At 39.3% G+C, this 19,106-nt stretch overlaps 2 protein-coding genes across 2 annotated transcripts in view; one reads left to right on the top strand and one right to left on the bottom strand.

Annotated features, from left to right (window-relative positions):
* LOC134651932 (zinc finger protein 3) overlaps positions 1-9,124 on the top strand; it is an 85,482-nt gene extending 76,358 nt beyond the window's left edge. Inside the window, exons 2-3 of the mRNA XM_063507051.1 lie at positions 4,021-4,860; positions 5,212-9,124. Coding sequence (XP_063363121.1) covers positions 4,021-4,860; positions 5,212-6,125 — 1,754 coding nt within the window. The 3' untranslated portion in view covers positions 6,126-9,124. The remainder of the gene's footprint in view (positions 1-4,020; positions 4,861-5,211) is intronic.
* A 4,348-nt stretch (positions 9,125-13,472) lies between these two features.
* LOC134652152 (uncharacterized) lies at positions 13,473-18,501 on the bottom strand. Its single transcript, XM_063507315.1, has 7 exons — positions 18,382-18,501; positions 17,875-18,005; positions 17,074-17,296; positions 16,127-16,279; positions 15,716-15,891; positions 14,399-14,470; positions 13,473-13,792 (listed from the first exon to the last, which is right to left on the bottom strand). Exons 1-7 carry the CDS (start codon positions 18,415-18,417, stop codon positions 13,546-13,548), a joined length of 1,038 nt encoding a protein of 345 aa, XP_063363385.1. The 5' UTR covers positions 18,418-18,501; the 3' UTR covers positions 13,473-13,545.
* Between the last annotated feature and the right edge of the window lie 605 nt (positions 18,502-19,106).

Below are 19,106 nucleotides of genomic sequence, written 5' to 3'. Positions count from 1 at the left end.
GATATTGTTCCTAAGTGCCAGCGAATATATAATAAATAATAAGGCTACGTAAGAGTGTGCGTGGCTTAGCGCACACTACACCGCCATAGGTACCTTTACCGGTGGAACGTCACGTTTGACATTTTTTTTCGTCATCTTTCAATATTTGATTATTCGGCCGTGGCATCTACGCAAAAGTGGACATTTCACAGAAGTCAATTACTTGTTTCGAATTGGTTACATGTTTAATTTAGACAGCGTCCCATTTCTCCTGATATAATGCAAATCTGATTTGGATCAACGGATAGGGGTTATAAACTAGGTAGGTATTAGGTAATAATCAGGACGCAAAGTCTCTGATTTTGGAATTTCGAGAACGATTTCTAAAAACCAATGGGATTCCAATTTAAATAGCAATTGGATTTTTTTTTTAACTCATGTTGTGATAAATATTGTTGTTTTAAATCACAATCATTCTTAAATAGGTACTTTATTATAACTCGTTTTAGATATTGATTGACCTGACCTACTACAAAAAAAACCGGTCAGCTGCGAGTCGGACTCGCGCACGGAGGGTTCCGCACCATCAACAAAAAATATAGCAAAACAAGAAAAAAAAAACAAGCAAAAAAACGGTCACCCATCCAAGTACTGACCCCGCCCGACGTTGCTTAACTTCGGTCAAAAATCACGTTTGTTGTATGGGAGCCCCACTTAAATCTTTATTTTATTCTGTTTTTAGTATTTGTTGTTATAGCGGCAACTGAAATACATCATCTGTGCAAATTTCAACTGTCTAGCTATCACGGTTCGTGAGATACAGCCTGGTGACAGACGGACGGACGGACGGACAGCGGAGTCTTAGTAATAGGGTCCCGTTTTTACCCTTTGGGTACGGAACCCTAAAAAAACAGCGTATTCAGCATCAACTCTTTAAAGTGCATCGAGTTTAGTAAAACCGCATTAGGTAATATTGATTAATCTAGATTCTAGGCCCTACTTATAATCTAACTAAATAACTACTCCGGTACGAAAACAAACCCACTCGTTTCCACCCATCCCACTATAATTTAAAAGGGTTAAAACAAAAAGTTAATTCGTAGTGACACCCCACATGCCGAGCCATCCGGCGTATAAAAAAGCCCACAGATACAGAAACGTCATTATAAACTTGAAAAAAAAAAGAAAATCGAAACGTAATCCGTCTTTCTCCCTCTGGGATAAGCGAGTGGATGAGACGGAACAATAAAGACCGGCCCAGACGTGACGGGATCTGACGTTTCCTCCGCATCGAACGATTATAAACAGATGTTATTCAGCCATAAATCTCTGTCTCGGAATGACGTATGAAAAGTACTTTACTTATAAGATTTGCGTTTGTAAGATGTAAAATTGATGGTAAGGCTTTCGTTCGATTTACATGGCGAAGAATACTTATAAACGAGGACCAAATCGACTTTATAAATTGTGTCAGTAAGTATTTTTAATAACCATAATTTTCATTGAGTCTTCAAGACAAAACTGAACTAGGATCTGACTCTGTGAGTAACCGTGAGTAACCGCGCGAAAACACCATAAACAATGACCAAGCAAAAAACATTGTAAGCAACGTATTTAATTTAAAATCAAAACAACTGAACACCAACGGTCATTTTAATTTGTTCCAGCACATTCCAATTTTAAACTAGAGCGTACCATAGACATAGAGCGATCCGAAATAAAGATATTGTTAAGATTGTGGCCGATAAGTTTGTATAGTAGCACGATTTTATCTTTAATCGACTAAGTACGTTAGTGGCCAGAAGACAGATCGGGCTTTAACGATGTGCTTTAGAAGAAAGAAAGAATCTTTAACTCTTTTGTTTTGTTCGATTGCAATGATGATTAATGTGATAATCAATAATAATAACATTATTAACGACATTGGTGATTTTAAAGAGCGAAACCTGTTTTGCAGAGCTTCTTGGTTTGAACAAAAAGTTTCGTTACTACTTGATTAAAATGCCTTGCATTTTATTTTGCAGTTCTTGCAAGTTCTTGTAATATATATCGATCGGTATCGAATAACAAAACTTAATGGTATATTTATTAAATTTGCTACATGAACTTGGTTGGTGATCGTTGTGGTGATCGTACTGAAAATACCAGTTCACTGTCACACGTAAGACAACGCCATATTTTTAAACTTTTGAAATTTGTCTTCAACGTCCAACATTCATCGATCGACATTACGACATAACTTATGTCTCTTCCAAATTTGAACACAGTCAAGCGATTTTGAGCATTATTTGAAGTAGATAAGAAAGTTTGTTTTTTTTGGAGGGAATCTGATCTAGCTGTCAAAAACGTTGACCGCGAAGAGAATGTGACCGCAAAGTTCCATTACTCATTCGTTTGAGCGACACGTGTAAATCGTGTAATACGGGCTTAAATATATGTACTTGCTCCGAATTAGGTTTTTTATTGGTCAAGTTAATGCAGTTGGTTGTTTGATATTGTAAATTAACGGTCATTTTAAATGTAGTCGCTTCATCACGTCATGATGTGACTGATGTGAGTGATGGGGATTCAAGTGCATACCTATACATAATACGTAGAGAAATATACAAAGAGTATTAAAAATTTAGCATATGTTACTATACTAAAAAACGAATCGAAAGACAACTCATTCATTACAAAAAAATTGTAGCTACGGTGGAATTCGCAAAATAAAAATATGTACAATCAATACAATCATACAACAAATTTAAATTTGGCTTGGCTGCAGGCGGTATAATGTCGTTTAAAACCTTTCTTACAAGATGTATTCTTACAAAAACTCACAGGAATATTTAACTGAACTCCAAAGAAACATTTTAAACTCGCATCGCAACTCTCATAAAGAGTATCCAGAACATTAGGTTGCGTTATCCGCCATTCGTATTTCCTTATTGCCGGAAACGTTTCCCGCGTTCTTGTAGTGCTCGGTCATTAGAAACTGAGCCGACTGCCATACACTTTTACAATGAAAATGGACACTTTCGAAGTTATTTGCATTTTATTTCTGTCTTTTTAATGCGTTTTTGCAAACAGAAGGAGGGATTAAATTAGATTAAATGTTATCCAGAAACAACTTATCGAATCCTAAATCGCTTAGTTATTTGGAACAAAATAAAATAGGTATACCTATAATATACAGAGCATTACAACCCGGTTTTACCCCTTTTCTTAATTAAGACAATCGATTAATAGCTAATTGAGGCTTGTAGAGCCTTTATAAATAACACTATTAGCGAAAATGTCTTAAGTAAATCCTCTTTCTGTCCTATTTACATGCAATAAAAACACTCATAAACTTATTTCTAAAATTTACTTCTACTTTCTAGTAATAAATCGTACTCTTTAGTAATACGTTGCTATAAATAATATAATATTCATACCGAGCTCATAACTCAATCCCTAGTCATGCCACGCCAAAACCTAGTCAATAAACCAAATACAAACCGTCTGCATTAAGCTCTTGGATACAACACGTCACCTAGCGTGCCTTATCACGAGCCAAAAACTTTTGCAAGGCAATTCCACCCTTTACTTTCGCTACGTACGAAGCAACTCTCACGGCAATATAAGCATTATCAGCATTAAAACAAAGCTTAAAACAAAACTAAACCATCAAGGAAGATATACCTCCGAAAAAGTTATCAGTAGAATTGCAACAATGCAAAGTAATGCAATAAATCGAGTGAATTTCGGGTAGCGTGCATCACATAGCGTGTTTCAGTAGCGCATAACTGCAGGCGAAGAATTTAATAAAATGTCACGCCCGCAGTGCCAGACGTTTTCGAAAGCATATTCCATATTGAATACGGAAACAAAGCCGATAGACTATTTAGGTCACGTGCAGGTAATATAAGTTGGATATTTGAAAACAGGGATAACGTGAACAAAACCTGTTTTATATAGTATCCTTTGCTAACCCGATGTAATCCTCACATACAATTTTCCTCTGTTTATTTACTTAATAAGAACTAGATGTTAACAGATTTTTTCTTTTATTTCCAGACACGACAGCACCATACGTCCTATACAAAGATGGGGTGGAGCGGGCCCCACCGGGCACGCAGTGGGGAGGCGGGGTTCTCGACGGCGGCTACCAGCCCATGCAGCACCAGAGCCCGGGCGGACCCTCGCCGCAGCCCGAGCCGCAGCTGGCCTCCCCTGCCCCCTCGCCCTACCCTCCAGCACCCCCGCCCCCCGACCAATCCGCAGAAGAAGCCGCCCAGCAACTCGCACAGCAACAAGCTCAACAGCAAGTCCAACAACAGCAAACGTCACCTGAACACATGCAGGTCGAACAGCAACTTCAAAACCAACCGCAAACGCAACCCACTCAGGACCACCTCGACCGCGGACCCTGCTTCATACCGCAGCCAGACCTGAACCAACAGTACACGCCGTATTTCAAAGAAACCAGACCCGCCAGCCATATGTTAGGCGGCGGAGGCTTTCCGCTGCATTATCTGAAACAGAACGGAGGCGTTCTCTCGCTAGAAGGCCCGCTCGACCAATACGGAGCTCCCGAACTCCGCCACTTACCTGACATAGTGCAACCGGAGCCGCCGAAGCCGCGCAAACACAACCCTAACTCGGAACTGAGGCTGTTCAAATGTTTGACTTGCGGGAAAGACTTCAAGCAGAAGTCGACGCTGCTGCAGCACGAACGCATCCACACGGACTCGCGGCCGTACGGCTGCCCCGAGTGCGGCAAGCGCTTCCGGCAGCAGTCGCACCTGACGCAGCACCTCCGCATCCACGCCAACGAGAAGCCCTACGCTTGCGTGTACTGCCCGCGCTCCTTCCGGCAGCGCGCCATCCTCAACCAGCACCTCCGCATCCATTCCGGTGAGAAGCCATATACGTGCGGGGAATGTGGCAAACATTTCCGCCAGAAGGCCATCCTGAACCAGCACGTCCGCACACACCAAGGCGAGCGCTATTCACACATATATGCCCCTCCCCCTCCCCGCGCGCGGCGCCCGCAGCGCCCCGCGCCTGCCGGCGCCGCGCGCGCTCCCCGCCGCCCCCAGCACGTTCGACTCGGTCTCGCATCCATTGGCCTTCCTATCAAACAAATTCTCGGTCTCCTCGGCGCGAACCGTTCGACGCTCCTGTAACCGTCCCTAGTTCGATTAACCCCGTCGTTATATCCCGGACTCCGGACACCCGACTGACCAAACTGTTCGATTTTTGCAGATGTCTCGCCGCATCTGATCTTCAAGAACGGGACCACGCCGACGTTGTGGCCGCAGGACGTGCCGTTCCCCCCGGACGAGGGAAAGGAGGAGGTGATGTCCACGTTCGGCGACGCGGATGGCCAGAACGGGGAGCAACGCGGGTCGTGCTTCTCCCCGGGCGACACGGCGCAGTACCCGGCGTACTTCAAAGACACGAAAGGGCTCAACCACGGGGTATTCGGCTCGGGGCTGTCGTTACAATATCTGAAGGGAGGCAAGTTACCAGACGTGCTAGGCGGCCGCGCGATGCCCCTGTTCGTCCGCTGCCCGATCTGCCAAAAAGAGTTCAAGCAGAAGTCGACGCTGCTGCAGCACGGCTGCATACACATAGAGTCCCGGCCGTACCCCTGCCCCGAGTGCGGGAAACGATTCCGGCAGCAGTCGCATCTCACGCAGCATCTCCGCATACACACGAACGAGAAACCGTACGGGTGCGTGTACTGCCCGCGCTTCTTCCGGCAGCGGACCATTCTCAACCAGCACCTCCGTATACACACCGGCGAAAAGCCGTACAAATGCACGCAATGCGGCAAAGATTTCCGGCAGAAGGCCATCCTGGACCAGCACACGCGGACGCACCAGGGCGACCGCCCGTTCTGCTGCCCCATGCCGAATTGTCGGCGGAGATTCGCCACGGAGCCGGAGGTAAAGAAACACGTGGACAACCACATGAACCCGCACGCGGCGAAGGCGCGGCGCGCGGAGGCGAACAAGACGCCGCGGCCGCTGCCGCCGGCGGCGGCGGTGGTGAAGCCGGAGCTGTACTTCCCGCAGTGCTACGCGCCGCCCTTCCAGCAGTTCCCGCCGACGACGCAGGAGTTCAAGCCGGCCGTGGGCCCGGGCGCGCCGCTGGCGTGCCTGCCGGCGCAGTGACCCGCGCCGCCGCCGCGGTGGCCGCCGGCCCAGCCGCAGCCGCACGCGTCGCATGACCTCTACGCCGTCGACCGCCTCTACTAGAGGCTCAGTATACGAGCGCGCCCGCGCCTATTAAATATACGAGATCGCTGTAAAAGAGCTTCGATCTGTAAATAACTAAATACCCAGTATGTACTCTCCGAGTCGCAGTGTACAGTATAAAGTTCGTCACGAATAGTGTTACCGTTGAGAAGCGAGTACAGATAGCGTTTTTGCTCCGTAATATTAAGTTACCACGTAAGAGTTAGGTTTCTCGGTGATTCTTCGAGCTCGAATTGTTCACGATATACGGATCCAACCAGAGATTAGACGTTTAAAAGTCTACGTTTAAATCTAAAGTAAGGTTAGAATCTTTTACCACGAGCATATTTCGCGATGAATGTCGTAGGTTCGGCGTTGTGTGCCTATGTAATGACTTTACATAATTTGTAGACTTATTAAGTTAATTTTATTTACGAGTTTTAAGAGATATGATCTGGCAAATATAGGGAAAGAAATGCTCAAAATATCATAAAATTTAGATAAAGTATAAGTTCGGGGATAACTTTAGGTGATTCAGAAGCTTTTTGAAGTGTAACATCAACAGATATCTAAGAAACCAAAAACGTAGGTTACCTTTTGCCATCATGACATTTTGTTTTTAGTAAATACTAAATTTTCTGTTAAATTATATGAATGCATTTAATGAACTAGAGCTACTGCGATATCTTCGTAACACATAGTGCCAAATAACGTAGTACTTTTAAACTTTTCTACAAGCTTCTATTATAGTTGGCCTAGATTAGGTTGTTACCAGTTTTTTCAACGATGTGACAATTTGAGATGCATTTAGTGGAAAGGGTCAGACTGAGATAGGACTGTGATAGCTAGGTAGGTTAGTGTCTATTCGCTCACTTAGCATAACTGGGGATCGGATGTTTGGATTTGGACCGACTCTAGAGAAAGAGTTGTCAAATTTTAAATTTCATTTGTTTACGATTTGGAATTCGGAATTTTAATGTGACGTAAACGTGTCCGTCGTGATTTATTCAAAATTGTTCTTATGCCTTTTTTCCGCGGCTTTTGCCGCGCTTTCGACTGATTTGATTGTAATTTCGAAGAGTGAGATTAGCGAATTTTACCAATTAGGGTTCGTGTGTGATGTCGCCAAGTGCTTTGCGTAGTTTGATCCGAGGGACGGAGAATGCCAGAATAATCTTATTACTAATTTTAGCTTAGACTATCTCGAATTACCAAGCAATTCGATCATTCATCGCGAAATAAATATTTAGAATAGAAGAAATAAAGATATATATGAATTTATGGCGTTGTGGAAATATTCTGGTGTTGAATGATGCGTCCTCGATTATTTCGCGTCCAAGATAGTTACAGGTAGCCCTAGTACGTTCAAGAGTAGTTCGGACGAGCCAGTACCTAGTAGTGACAGGAGATATATGTGATATATCGTTGTCGAGGCGTGGGCACAGTCGCGCAGACTCTAAACCGCAGGCACCAGTATGTTTCCACCCCCCACATTTTATCCTCTGTGTTTGTCTATAGCTTACGTTACGATATATGTGATGGTTTCGTTTTCCTACTGCATAATATGAACTGTTACGTACCTTTAAATAATAGTTGTAATAGTTGTGGGAGTCACATTACATTTGGATGCATTATTATATTTTACCACTTCACAAATTGAATGCATTAGGTACGTTTAGTGTATTACGTCAATTTTATGATGAATTATCACCCATTGGACAGTTACAAAAAATTGTAACGCTGCAATGGCGCCCGAACTTTATATACCTACTGTTTTCGCGCCATTGCCGCGTCCGTCTCGCGTTTAGTTTACTCGTTCAGTTTCCTATCAAACTTTCGGAGGTTTACTAAAAAACATCATTATCGAAGAAAATTATAAAGCCCGTGACAGTGATTTGCCACAGATTAAGTGATCCTCCAGCCCGCGGCTGCGCGCGCGCCGCCTTCGCCTAGGGTTCCGTTTCGATATATTTTGTAGTTCACAAAGTTTTACAGCCTTAAATAATAATAGCTGATAAGTATTTTTATACAGAAGTTACACGCATGCGCGCGCGCGGCCGCCGGCTCCCGTACAAAGTTTGAATACAAACAATACTACACAGTGCCATAGCCGTGGATTAACCTCAGATTTATACTTATTAGATTTTTATACCGATACAAATGGATTTAATTTTTAAATATAAACAAAGGTGATTAAGTATACAGAGATTACAGATGATATTTTATACATTTATTACAAACAATATTATTAAAAGTAAATGTGAAATAGTTTTAAAGTAAGTGTCGTATTGCTATGTACTGCGATGACAGGTTACGTTCGTATCGCGGGACATTGCGTCCGCGCTGGTAACGCTCACGCGTGTCAATGTAAATACATATCATTGGACGATTCTCAGGCAGTGTTCCAAATTTTAAATTCAAACTGATTCCGTTAAAGCCAAATCTATCTTCGTAGCTTGCTTGGGTTGGCACACAGTTTAGTTCGGAGTAGGTATTGGAACCGTGGCCATGTTATGTTGGTCTGGCTCATGTTTTGTTAAGTTTGCTCAATTATCGAGTATGTATTACTTTTACCTAACGTTAATTGTATTAGTTCTATACATAATTATTGTGTACGCGAATATTTGTAAAATATTTTTTAGAGAGCACGGTTTAGCTTTTCTTAACTATTGTTAAGTGCTTACAGGTTTTTGTGTCGATCGACATTCAAACGTAGTTTACCATTTCCGACATCTTATTCCGAAGTATTGATATGCCGTATATTGTAAGCGTGCCGTCCAACGTACTCTTCTCACATGCTTTTGCTCCAATCTTTAGTTATTATAATTTATAATCAATTACCATCACTATAACAATCGCATGTCTTCACTAGTACCCATTAGCGATAGTTCGGTTCTTGCCTTTTCTATCATCTTATAATGGAATCAAATTCCATTCGAGATTAGCCACAAAATGTGGGCTATGTCACAGACTACCTACTTATCATAGATTGACAGAGTCAAAGAATATTTGGCAACATGAAAACTAGATGGCGCCACATACTAACAACAAAAATGTCGCTTCATGTAGCGCCATCTAGTGACATCAACGAAATATTCTTTCACTTCCGTATATCTATGATAACTGCTTATCTGTGGATATATAAAGAAGTTGCTTCGAGCGATCCGAACGGATCTTGAACTTCTATGCTCTTTTAATATAAGAGTAACCTTACCACTTAATTAATTTTGTATACTTTTATTGTTAACGATAAAAAGGAGAGAATAAGATTGCATTGTCTTTATATACTCTGCATGTAAACTGATAACAGTGTCAATTGTATGTAATACAATGTTTTCCAATAGCTCTGAACCACAGCGTAGCTTGGTAAAAAAAATGTTAAGACTTTGATAAAAGCATTTGATGAATTCCTTTTTGATTTATGCATTTATTTGTGATCTCATTGCAGTCTAAAAATTTAATCGTAATAAGTAATTGGCAAAGACTCTTTAAGTTTAAGTCTGATTGTACGAATGGTTTATATGCTTACGTAAATATAATTCAAAATTTTGTATGCCCGAAATCAGCATACGAAAACTCCACTTACCGGATTAAATTTGTATTTAAAAACGTTTTTCTTAACTTTAAGGACTAAAATAATCAAAATCAGGCAAGTGGGGTTACATTTAGCACTTATTATTTCCTCACGTGTAGTTTCCAATTTTGTAACTGATTCAAAGTAGAAATATCAATTTATAAATCCAAAATTCGTACTCTTATCATATCAATTGATGTTTTCTACGATGGGTCTCTCGTTACGGTGTAAGCTTGTCACGATGTAACCAGGGGTGACGGAAGCTTAGTAACGTTTAGTTTATAATACGTTGGCTACGAATTATTTTGACGTCTTCCATTGCCGCGGCGGCGGCGCTGAACATCGGTGTCGCGGCGGTATAGCTTTATTTGTCTCGTTTTCCCTCGGAAACCTGCAGCTAGTGCAGTTCAGTGCAATACACTTGACATTTGGCGATGTATATTTTAATTTAATTTGCTAGTATAGTGCGAATAATTGGTAGCCAACCGGCCTACTAGTTCGTTAGATACCTACGTACTCACTGCCACACTCGCCGACCGCTCACGACGGAAATGATGATTTCTTATCACAATAGACTTGTTGAAACAGTTCCACAGTAACATAAGTGTTGTTGAATTTTTTATAAAAGATGAACATATTAGATAAATGATCTTGTAGTCTGGATTGAGTTTTTTACAGATTTTATTGAATGCAGTTTTTACGTCATAAGATGCGTCGCCTATCAAGCTTATTTTTGCTACAATACTTATTTAAAAAGCAATACAATTCATTATACCGACATAGTATAAACAATACATATACAGAATATACAATATATACAATACAATAGATTATACAATAAAATGGTGATATATTATAGTTTGTTTTTATACAGGAGCGGGATAGGCGGCGCACCTACAGATTGGTTTCATTAATGGGTGCTGTTATATCATTAATTGTACATATTTATTGTAATATACAACAATAGACTGGTAATTTTACACTGTTGTAGGTTTCTACAGAGTTATTAGCCGGAGCTGCGGGGGGTCCGAGTATCGCAAACGTTTTGTCTATGGGATAAGTTGTCTTCCAATATTTATCATTTGCTGAATTAAACATAGCATTTATCTTACGAGGATTGTTTGATGAGAAAAGCTTTAGGTAAATTACTAACGGTATTTATTTTCTCTGAAAGGTAAACCCAGAATAGCTACTTGCATTAGAAATATAAATATCATTACCTTCTTACTAAATCACAGACGAACGTACCTATTTAAAATAATGCTTAAATTGCATAATTCTGTTAGTCATCTGTGTATACCTCATTTGCGCAAAAACTTTACATAACGTTTTTTTTTCATTGAAATATTGTGAGAACCAGAAAAAAAAACATTACACTACAACACATAAACATTATAGCTACTTGCATTAGAAATATAAATATCATTACCTTCTTACTAAATCACAGACGAACGTACCTATTTAAAATAATGCTTAAATTGCATAATTCTGTTAGTCATCTGTGTATACCTCATTTGCGCAAAAACTTTACATAACGTTTTTTTTCATTGAAATATTGTGAGAACCAGCAAAAAAAAACATTTCCCCCACCCACTCCCACTCTGATAAAGTTAGATTTTACTCTTGATAAAAACGTGATTAACTTTCTAAAGAAATTTAGAATGTTTTAGAAGCAAACATGCATACCATTGCAAGTAGTTTATAAAATTTATATTGGAGCAAAAAAAACCGTCTTTCACAATGAAGCTCATATAGAGAATATAGGGATGTGACTTTTAGATCTAGAACAGAAGATTATGTTTAATTTAGTACCTGCTCCCATGAACATGGCCTAATCACCCCCCATAGCTCCCGTCCGATGTTACACAATAGAGTATATTTTCGTACATAACTACAAATACACCGAAATAGACTATATGAAATTGATTTTAAATAGACAATCCCAGAATACAAGATCTAACTTTTTACACACAGCCGTATAAAACCAGATTTAAGTTTTATTTTAAAATAGGTTTCTGTTTATAAAATTTGAAACAGTTGGCGATATGGTCACGATCCAGGCGATAAAATTAATGTTGGCATATAAAATAAATTGTAAATATGTTTTTCTAGTATACGTTCTTCCAAAATGATAATATCAGTATTAAATACAAAATTCAACCTTTTTTAGGTCAAAAGTAAGTGTGATCTATAGAAAATTTTTGCATTAGACTTTCTTGGTGTATCTTATAATAGTTACTTATCTTTAGTTATTGTACTTTTATTTAGAAGTATTTTACGTATGATCTTGCCTAGTTTTGCATTTATGTTAGTTACATTATGATTATGTTTGAAGTTGATACCATCGTATTTATGTATATTAATATTGTATTAAGGGTTTTGTTTGTTTTTTTGACATTAATAGAAGTAAAATGTTGTAAAAAGTAAGCTCGTTGTATTTTATCAAATAAACACTTTTTAGTCCAACTGAAGCAATATTATGCAGTTTTATTTAACCACAACCACCTTGTTACGAAACTTAATGTATGAAAATCATCATCATCACCATTAGGAACAGTACTAGATACTCATTATCAATTCAGGTTAGTGATTAAGTTCCAATGTACCAATACTTTAGTACACAGATAACACGTTTCAGTGATGAGTAAAATACAATTTTAAACTTTTTATAAATGCGCCATCTATTGAATGTTCAGTCTAATCTACCTACTTTATCACCTAGATGTCGCTAGCTACATACTAAAATAAACCAACGGGGAATGCTGGCCAATGATAATAGAGGAGATTAAGATTTCCGACGACGATCCTCTCTTTTTAAGTAGGGAATTACTCAATGCCATAGAAAATGTCGTTTTTGGATTCAGTATTTTTTATGGTTATAAGTTGGAAAAGGTTTTTTTTGCTTCTAAAGAAGTAAATACAGTACATATTTTGGTTTGCACTTTATTTAGTTTTTCCTAATGACTATTTACATTTTCATTAATTAAAGCTTAATTTCCATATTTCACAATGAATTAATATAGTCCTAAGTCTTCTTCTATCTATCGTTTACCCACATAAACCACTAGATGGCGCTGTACGGCTGCAGTATATGCCGCGGTAGGTAAGCTATTCAAATGCTAGCCTTTTCACAATCTACTTAACGAAAATCGTATTGCACCGTGCAGTGCCATCTAGTGCAACCGTCAAACTTCAAAACCGGCATCTGCTAAGGTATTTTTGTCTATGCTTATAGAATAAATACGTAAAGTCAATAATACGCACGACACACCGGCAGTTCAGCACCGGATTCTCTGGTCACGAAATAAATTCAATAATTATCTATGGCACCTGATTTATTGAATGGAAAAATGTCTATCCTCCTACCAAAGTCGGAGTTTCTTTTAAAATAACACATTAAGCTATAATTAAAAACTGCAAAAATGAACCTGGGGCTTATACCTTACCTTATACCTTACGAGGTTATGGTCACAGTATATGTACAGTCACGCTCCGTGATTATTACGCTATTTAGGGTTCTAGCTAAATTGGACATTCCAAAGCGTAAGTATGAAACAACCAATTTAGCTAGAACCATAAATGGCGTAATCGCGGAGCGTGATGAATTTATTCTGAGATCTGAGATGCGGGCTCTGAATTGCTGTTTAACTAAATTCTGCTCGTGTATAATTGCCTTTATCAATAAAAATACGAATATGTTGCGTCGTGCGCCTAAAACAGTATTAAAACTCACCGCTCACAGATTCAGATACAGTATCGACACACCACAGATACTCGTAACACTCAACTATCATTCCTTCTCATTAACTTGTCTATGCTTTCCTGGTTTTTATAAATGCACAGATCCATAAAAGTCAGTCCCAGCAACAGGCTGTGCCCAAGCATGTCTTTAGGTAAGTCTTTCTGCGACCTGAACATGATTTTGAGATTTTCGGGTACTCTGACCTGGGATTCTAAAGTGTTTTGGAGTAACATTTCTACTGTTTGGTCTGTTGATACACGTTCGTTGCCGACGAGTGTTCCATATAACCTGTAAATGGAAATTCACTCAGATTAGACCACAGATAAAAGATGTAGCAAATTAGACAGCTTAAGTAGATGGCGCTGTAGGGCACATTACAATTTGTCAAACATATATTAAGTTTAACTTCAGCTGTCAAATTAGACGAGATTTATTGTGAAACTTTACGATTTAAAAACTCTGACGAGCAGTTAAGGCTTCGTCACACAGGCGCGTTTTCCGGGCGACGCGTGAGCGGGGCGCGCCGTTTTTTTACATATAAAACGCTCACGCGCCGCCCGGAAAACGCGCCTGTGTGACGAAGCTTTTAAGTTTCGTAAAGTCAAGTCGCAGAAGTTCTAACAGTCAGTTTTCAATTAAATGAGTGAAAACCCCGATAGATGGCTCCACTATATTTACGTATGAAATGAAAGTGCTTCACAATTTAAAAGTATGTGTGTGTAAATTCGGGCAAAAATAACATACGCTTAAATTAAGTTACAAGACGCTAAAAAGCGACATCTGGCGAGAAATGGAAGGACTTTTTAGTAGTTGCATCGAAAATTTAATAGATGGCGGTAAAACGGAAAGGCCTGTCGTTAGTTTACGATTAAAAACCCCAAAAAATATATTTACCTATATGGAAGTGAATGTCTTAGAAAGTATACTTTATGTTTGGGAACATCCTCTTTATCTTGCTCTTCAAAGCTGAAACAACAATAAACATACGCTTATAAACAAATAAACATTACCAATAATCTATAAGGTAGGTAGTTCCTAAAATAAGATCTTTTTTTATTCGAATCCTGGTGGCCTACCGCGAAAACCCTAAATCACAAATTGCGGGGATCTTTCTCTTTTACCTACTCTCATTAAGACGTAATTAGAGTGACAGAGAAAAATGCCCGCAATTGAGGAACTTCGATTTTCGCGGTCACAGCGCTGGCATTTCAATGGGGTTGGCAACTGTCAAAGGTTTGCATAGATGGCGCCATCATAGCTTGCCCCTTTTTCTACGAGATTTGGCTTAAAGGGCTGGCATCAAGGGCATTAAACAAACAATAATTTGGCACGATTCTAGGGATTTTTATTCGTGCTATGATGGCGCCATCTGCTAAATACTTCGACCGGCCAACCCCATTCTCTCCAGTTTCAATACTAGTAAGGTTTCTGTCCAGCGCCATCAGTGTTTAGCTTTGCGCGGTCAAAGAAAAACGTGTGGTGTCACTAGATGGCGCTGCCAGGCTGCTTGCTAGAACTCCCCCTATATTCGCCAATTCTAGTTCTCAGTATCTTATAGGTATCCTTCCACGGCAGAAGGAAGATCTTACATGCAACAATTTTTTGGATAATAGCCAGGTAATGGCTGCTGTCAAGACATAAAGGAGATATTTTGTTTTTTTAAATAATTCTTGGCGGTCTAGCATGACTTGCGTTCTCCCGCGCGAGTCCATACTTGAAGTCGCGCTAGGTGTATGGAGTCGCGCGCTAGAACGCAACTTACGAGTACATACTTTTGACGCGTTTTTGTAGTGCATAATTGTGGCGCTAAATTTCAAACTCGGATAAATCCATTCGAACCTCTCAGCAAATATCTACCGTATTACCTTATCTTAATACCAAAATCGCATAATCTGATAGCTATGGATCTACCCGAGCATAGAGAAAAAAATACATAGATTGCTCACTCCGTACATGAGTTTTGGTACCAAAAAGACTATTAATTTCAGTGTCTACATCTAGCATCGAGTAGCGGAACTATCAGTACTGCTACTTGACAAAAGATGTAGCACTGACCGGAAAGTCTTATGTTGTTGAGCATAAGACTTTCCGGTCTTGAAATTAATAGTCTTTTTGGTACCAAAACTGATGTATGGAGTGAGCACTCTTGTCTTACTATATTTCTCTATGACCAGAGTTTGAAATTAAGCGACTCAATTCTATTCTACTTACTCAACATTACTAGAATTGATCATAGCCACAATCATAGCGATCATCTGAGCTTTTTGCAAGTTCACCGCTATGGCCTTAGCGTTGTTAGGGTCACTGCCGGCGGCCCGGAGGGATGTGGCTTCGGCCTTCATTACATATATGTCAGCTAGAGGTAGACGGCGGGTTATGGACGATGCCTGGAAAAACATACAACTGAGAAACATGTATCACTACATAGTATTAAACAAAGTCGCTTCGCGCTGTCTGTCTGTCCCTATGTATGCTTAGATCTTTAAAACTACGCAACGGATTTTGATGCGGTTTTTTTAATCGATAGAGTGATTCAAGAGGAAGGTTTATGTACCTATAATTTGTTAACCCGTGCAAAGCCGGGGCGAGTCGCTAGTGTAAGTATAATACAAAACAACTTACAATATCATAAATATCAGTAATCTGAAGTTTCTTCCCATCCGGATAATTGATAGGGTCATATCTCCAGTCAGCCACCGTGTAGTCGCTCCGGTTGATCAGGGTCCAGATAACTGAATTGACGTTGATGTATACCGCCAGGACGGATTGGCAGTTCTGTAAAGACAAGCATTTAGTTTTAATTTTTTTTTTTTGATACAAGTTTTTATTGCCAATCTAGTCATGTCACGCTCCGCGATTGTTACGCTATTTAGGGTCCTAGCTAAATTGGTTGTTCCATACTTACGCTATGGAACTTCCAATTGGAAGTTAGTTAGATCCCTAAATGGCGTACCAAACACGAAGCGTGACTGTACATAACATACATCATTTTTTTTTAATCAATACAGCAATATGGACTAATTCTAACAGGGCATTAGAAACTAAGAAAATATTGCATTGCACATGTGATACAGACAAATAGTAACATATCAAAACATGGAATGAAATATTGATCAATAATAGATTACTTTTAACTATACATACTAGAAAAGACTAATCTAAATGTAAAACCGGCCAAGTGCGAGTCGGACTCGCGCACGGAGGGTTCCGCGCCATCAACAAAAAATAGAGCAAAACAAGCAAAAAAACGGTCACCCATCCAAGTACTGACCCCGCCCGACGTTGCTTAACTTCGGTCAAAAATCACGTTTATTGTATGGGAGCCCCACTTAAATCTTTATTTTATTCTGTTTTTAGTATTTGTTGTTATAGCGGCAACATAAATACATCATCTGTGAAAATTTCAACTGTCTAGCTATCACGGTTCGTGAGATACAGCCTGGTGACAGACGGACGGACGGACGGACGGACGGACAGCGGAGTCTTAGTAATAGGGTCCCGTTTTTACCCTTTGGGTACGGAACCCTATAAACGCACACCTATAATTTATAAACCGAGTATAGACTCACCTGTCTCACACTGTCACTTAAAGCTGGATGCAAAATCTGTCCCTTAATCTTACTACTCCTCTTCTCTTTTTTCTCTGGACCTTCAAGTATGCTATCATACAACTTGATGGCGGTTTTCTTAGTGAAACCATCAACTAGTTCTAAGTCAGATAATGTGTTAATTTGACCCTTGTTGCTTCTCCATTGAGAGAACTTCTTTAACTTTGCTTTGCTGATGTCATAGCTGAAATGTAAGTTTGGATTTTGTTATAGAAATGCAATGGGAAGAAACAAACGTATAAGCTATAAGCTAAGGCCTATTTTGGTGTTTCTAGGGTTCCGTACCCAAAGGGTAAAAACGGGACCCTATTACTAAGACTCTGCTATCCGTCTGTCTGTCTGTCACCGGACTGTCTCTCATGAATAATGGGCGGACGACGGATGCAATATATGTCAAAATCATGTTGTCTTATTATGCAATATATGTCAAAATCATGTAGTATATCATTTGACATTATTTTGACGTATATTGCATCTGTCGTCCGCCCATCACTCATGAACCGTGATAGCTAGACAGTTGAAATTTTCACAGATGTATTTCTGTTGCTGCTATAACAGTAAATACTATAAACAAAATAAAATATATATTTAAGTGGGGCTCCCATACAAAAATCATCCTTATGTAGTATGGATTATAGTGGCAGTAGGGATTAAAACACTCGTAATATTGTTATTACAAAATTTATGATTAAGAATAAATGCAAGTCTGTGTACTGTAGTACTATACATATTGAAAAGTAAATAACAATACATAATACATACTCTGAAATTTCAGATGTGGAGTCATTGATTACTTTGATAATTTTCTCCTTTTGTACATCTGAGTATTTGTCGAACCCCTGACTGTAACATCTAGGACTGGTTAACACTCGGCAGTTTGAACAAATATAACCCTGTAAAATAAATAAAACTATCAACATAATTAAATAACAACTAGCAACCCGCCCCTGCTTCGCACGGGTTGATAAATTATACTCCTAAACTTTCCTCAAGAATCACTCTCTTGATAGGTGAAAACCGCATATAAATCCGCTCAGTAATTTTTGAGCGGGGGACTTTGATTGATAATGTGTAGTGATTGTAGGTCTACCGTTTCAAGGTTGTACCTCATCATAAAACGTATAAAAAACCAACTACTGGCCGTTTTGGATTTGAAAAAAGAAGTACAACATAAGTATAACTTACACCCTTATTTATTTAGAGGTTATGAAGTTTAGGTTATGTTTCTCTTTATTACAACAACTACCTTGTAGTGAAATTATGACTTACCAACTTTTTCCACGATTGTGAGTAAAGAGATATCATTGTAACATTAACTCAGCATAACAAAAGTAACTAAAACATAGCATTTAACGCTTGTAAAACTTATTGAAGATCCGATCACAAATCAAAACAATGTCATGTCAATTCAATGTCAAAATTGACATTGTCAACTCGGAAGTATCACAGAGCTACAAATATAATTTTATTTTCAATCACAATAAAATTATAGGAATGTCATGACATGACTCATGATCTCATTGAAGATGTTATTATAATAATGATTATTTCTCAGTTTACAATGCCAGGATTTATAATGTTTTATAGAAAAGGTGGCCAGCAGCAAAGTTTATTACAGCGCCATCTTGTATAAGTTACTAAATCTAGGTCGCTAAGGGGTATCTTCTTAGTAGTTTGTGCTAAGGGGACAGTATGCACGATGCTCAAACCGCTGATTCAGGAATTTAGCTTTTGTTGCGTAGGAAATCACATAGATGTCACTAGATCAGCCTTCATTATTTACTTGATAAAATATTTTAAGCCATTGAGCAGCGAAATAGTCGATATGTCGCACGATCGGCACGATACTTGTAATAAATACCCTTCTGAGGATGACAATGTAAACAAGTTAATAGCAATCAACTGGTTTGTTCTGATCTGTAAAATAAGACATGATTGTACCTATAATGGTACCTACTTTAATGTTCTTATTAATTGGTACCTAATCAAGTAAT

The sequence above is a fragment of the Cydia amplana genome, chromosome 11, assembly GCF_948474715.1.
Source record: "Cydia amplana chromosome 11, ilCydAmpl1.1, whole genome shotgun sequence".
Classification (NCBI taxonomy): domain Eukaryota; kingdom Metazoa; phylum Arthropoda; class Insecta; order Lepidoptera; family Tortricidae; genus Cydia; species Cydia amplana.
This window is presented reverse-complemented; position numbering and strand designations above follow the sequence as displayed.

Coding starts and splice junctions, on each gene's coding strand:
- LOC134652152 (XM_063507315.1), bottom strand. CDS start 18,417: ATGATATCTCTTTACTCACAATCGTGGAAAAAGTTG. Junction 16,280..17,073: donor TAAGTGACAGTGTGAGACAG/GTGAGTCTATAC, acceptor TTGTCTTTACAG/AACTGCCAATCCGTCCTGGC. Junction 15,892..16,126: donor TTACTGATATTTATGATATT/GTAAGTTGTTTT, acceptor ATGTTTTTCCAG/GCATCGTCCATAACCCGCCG.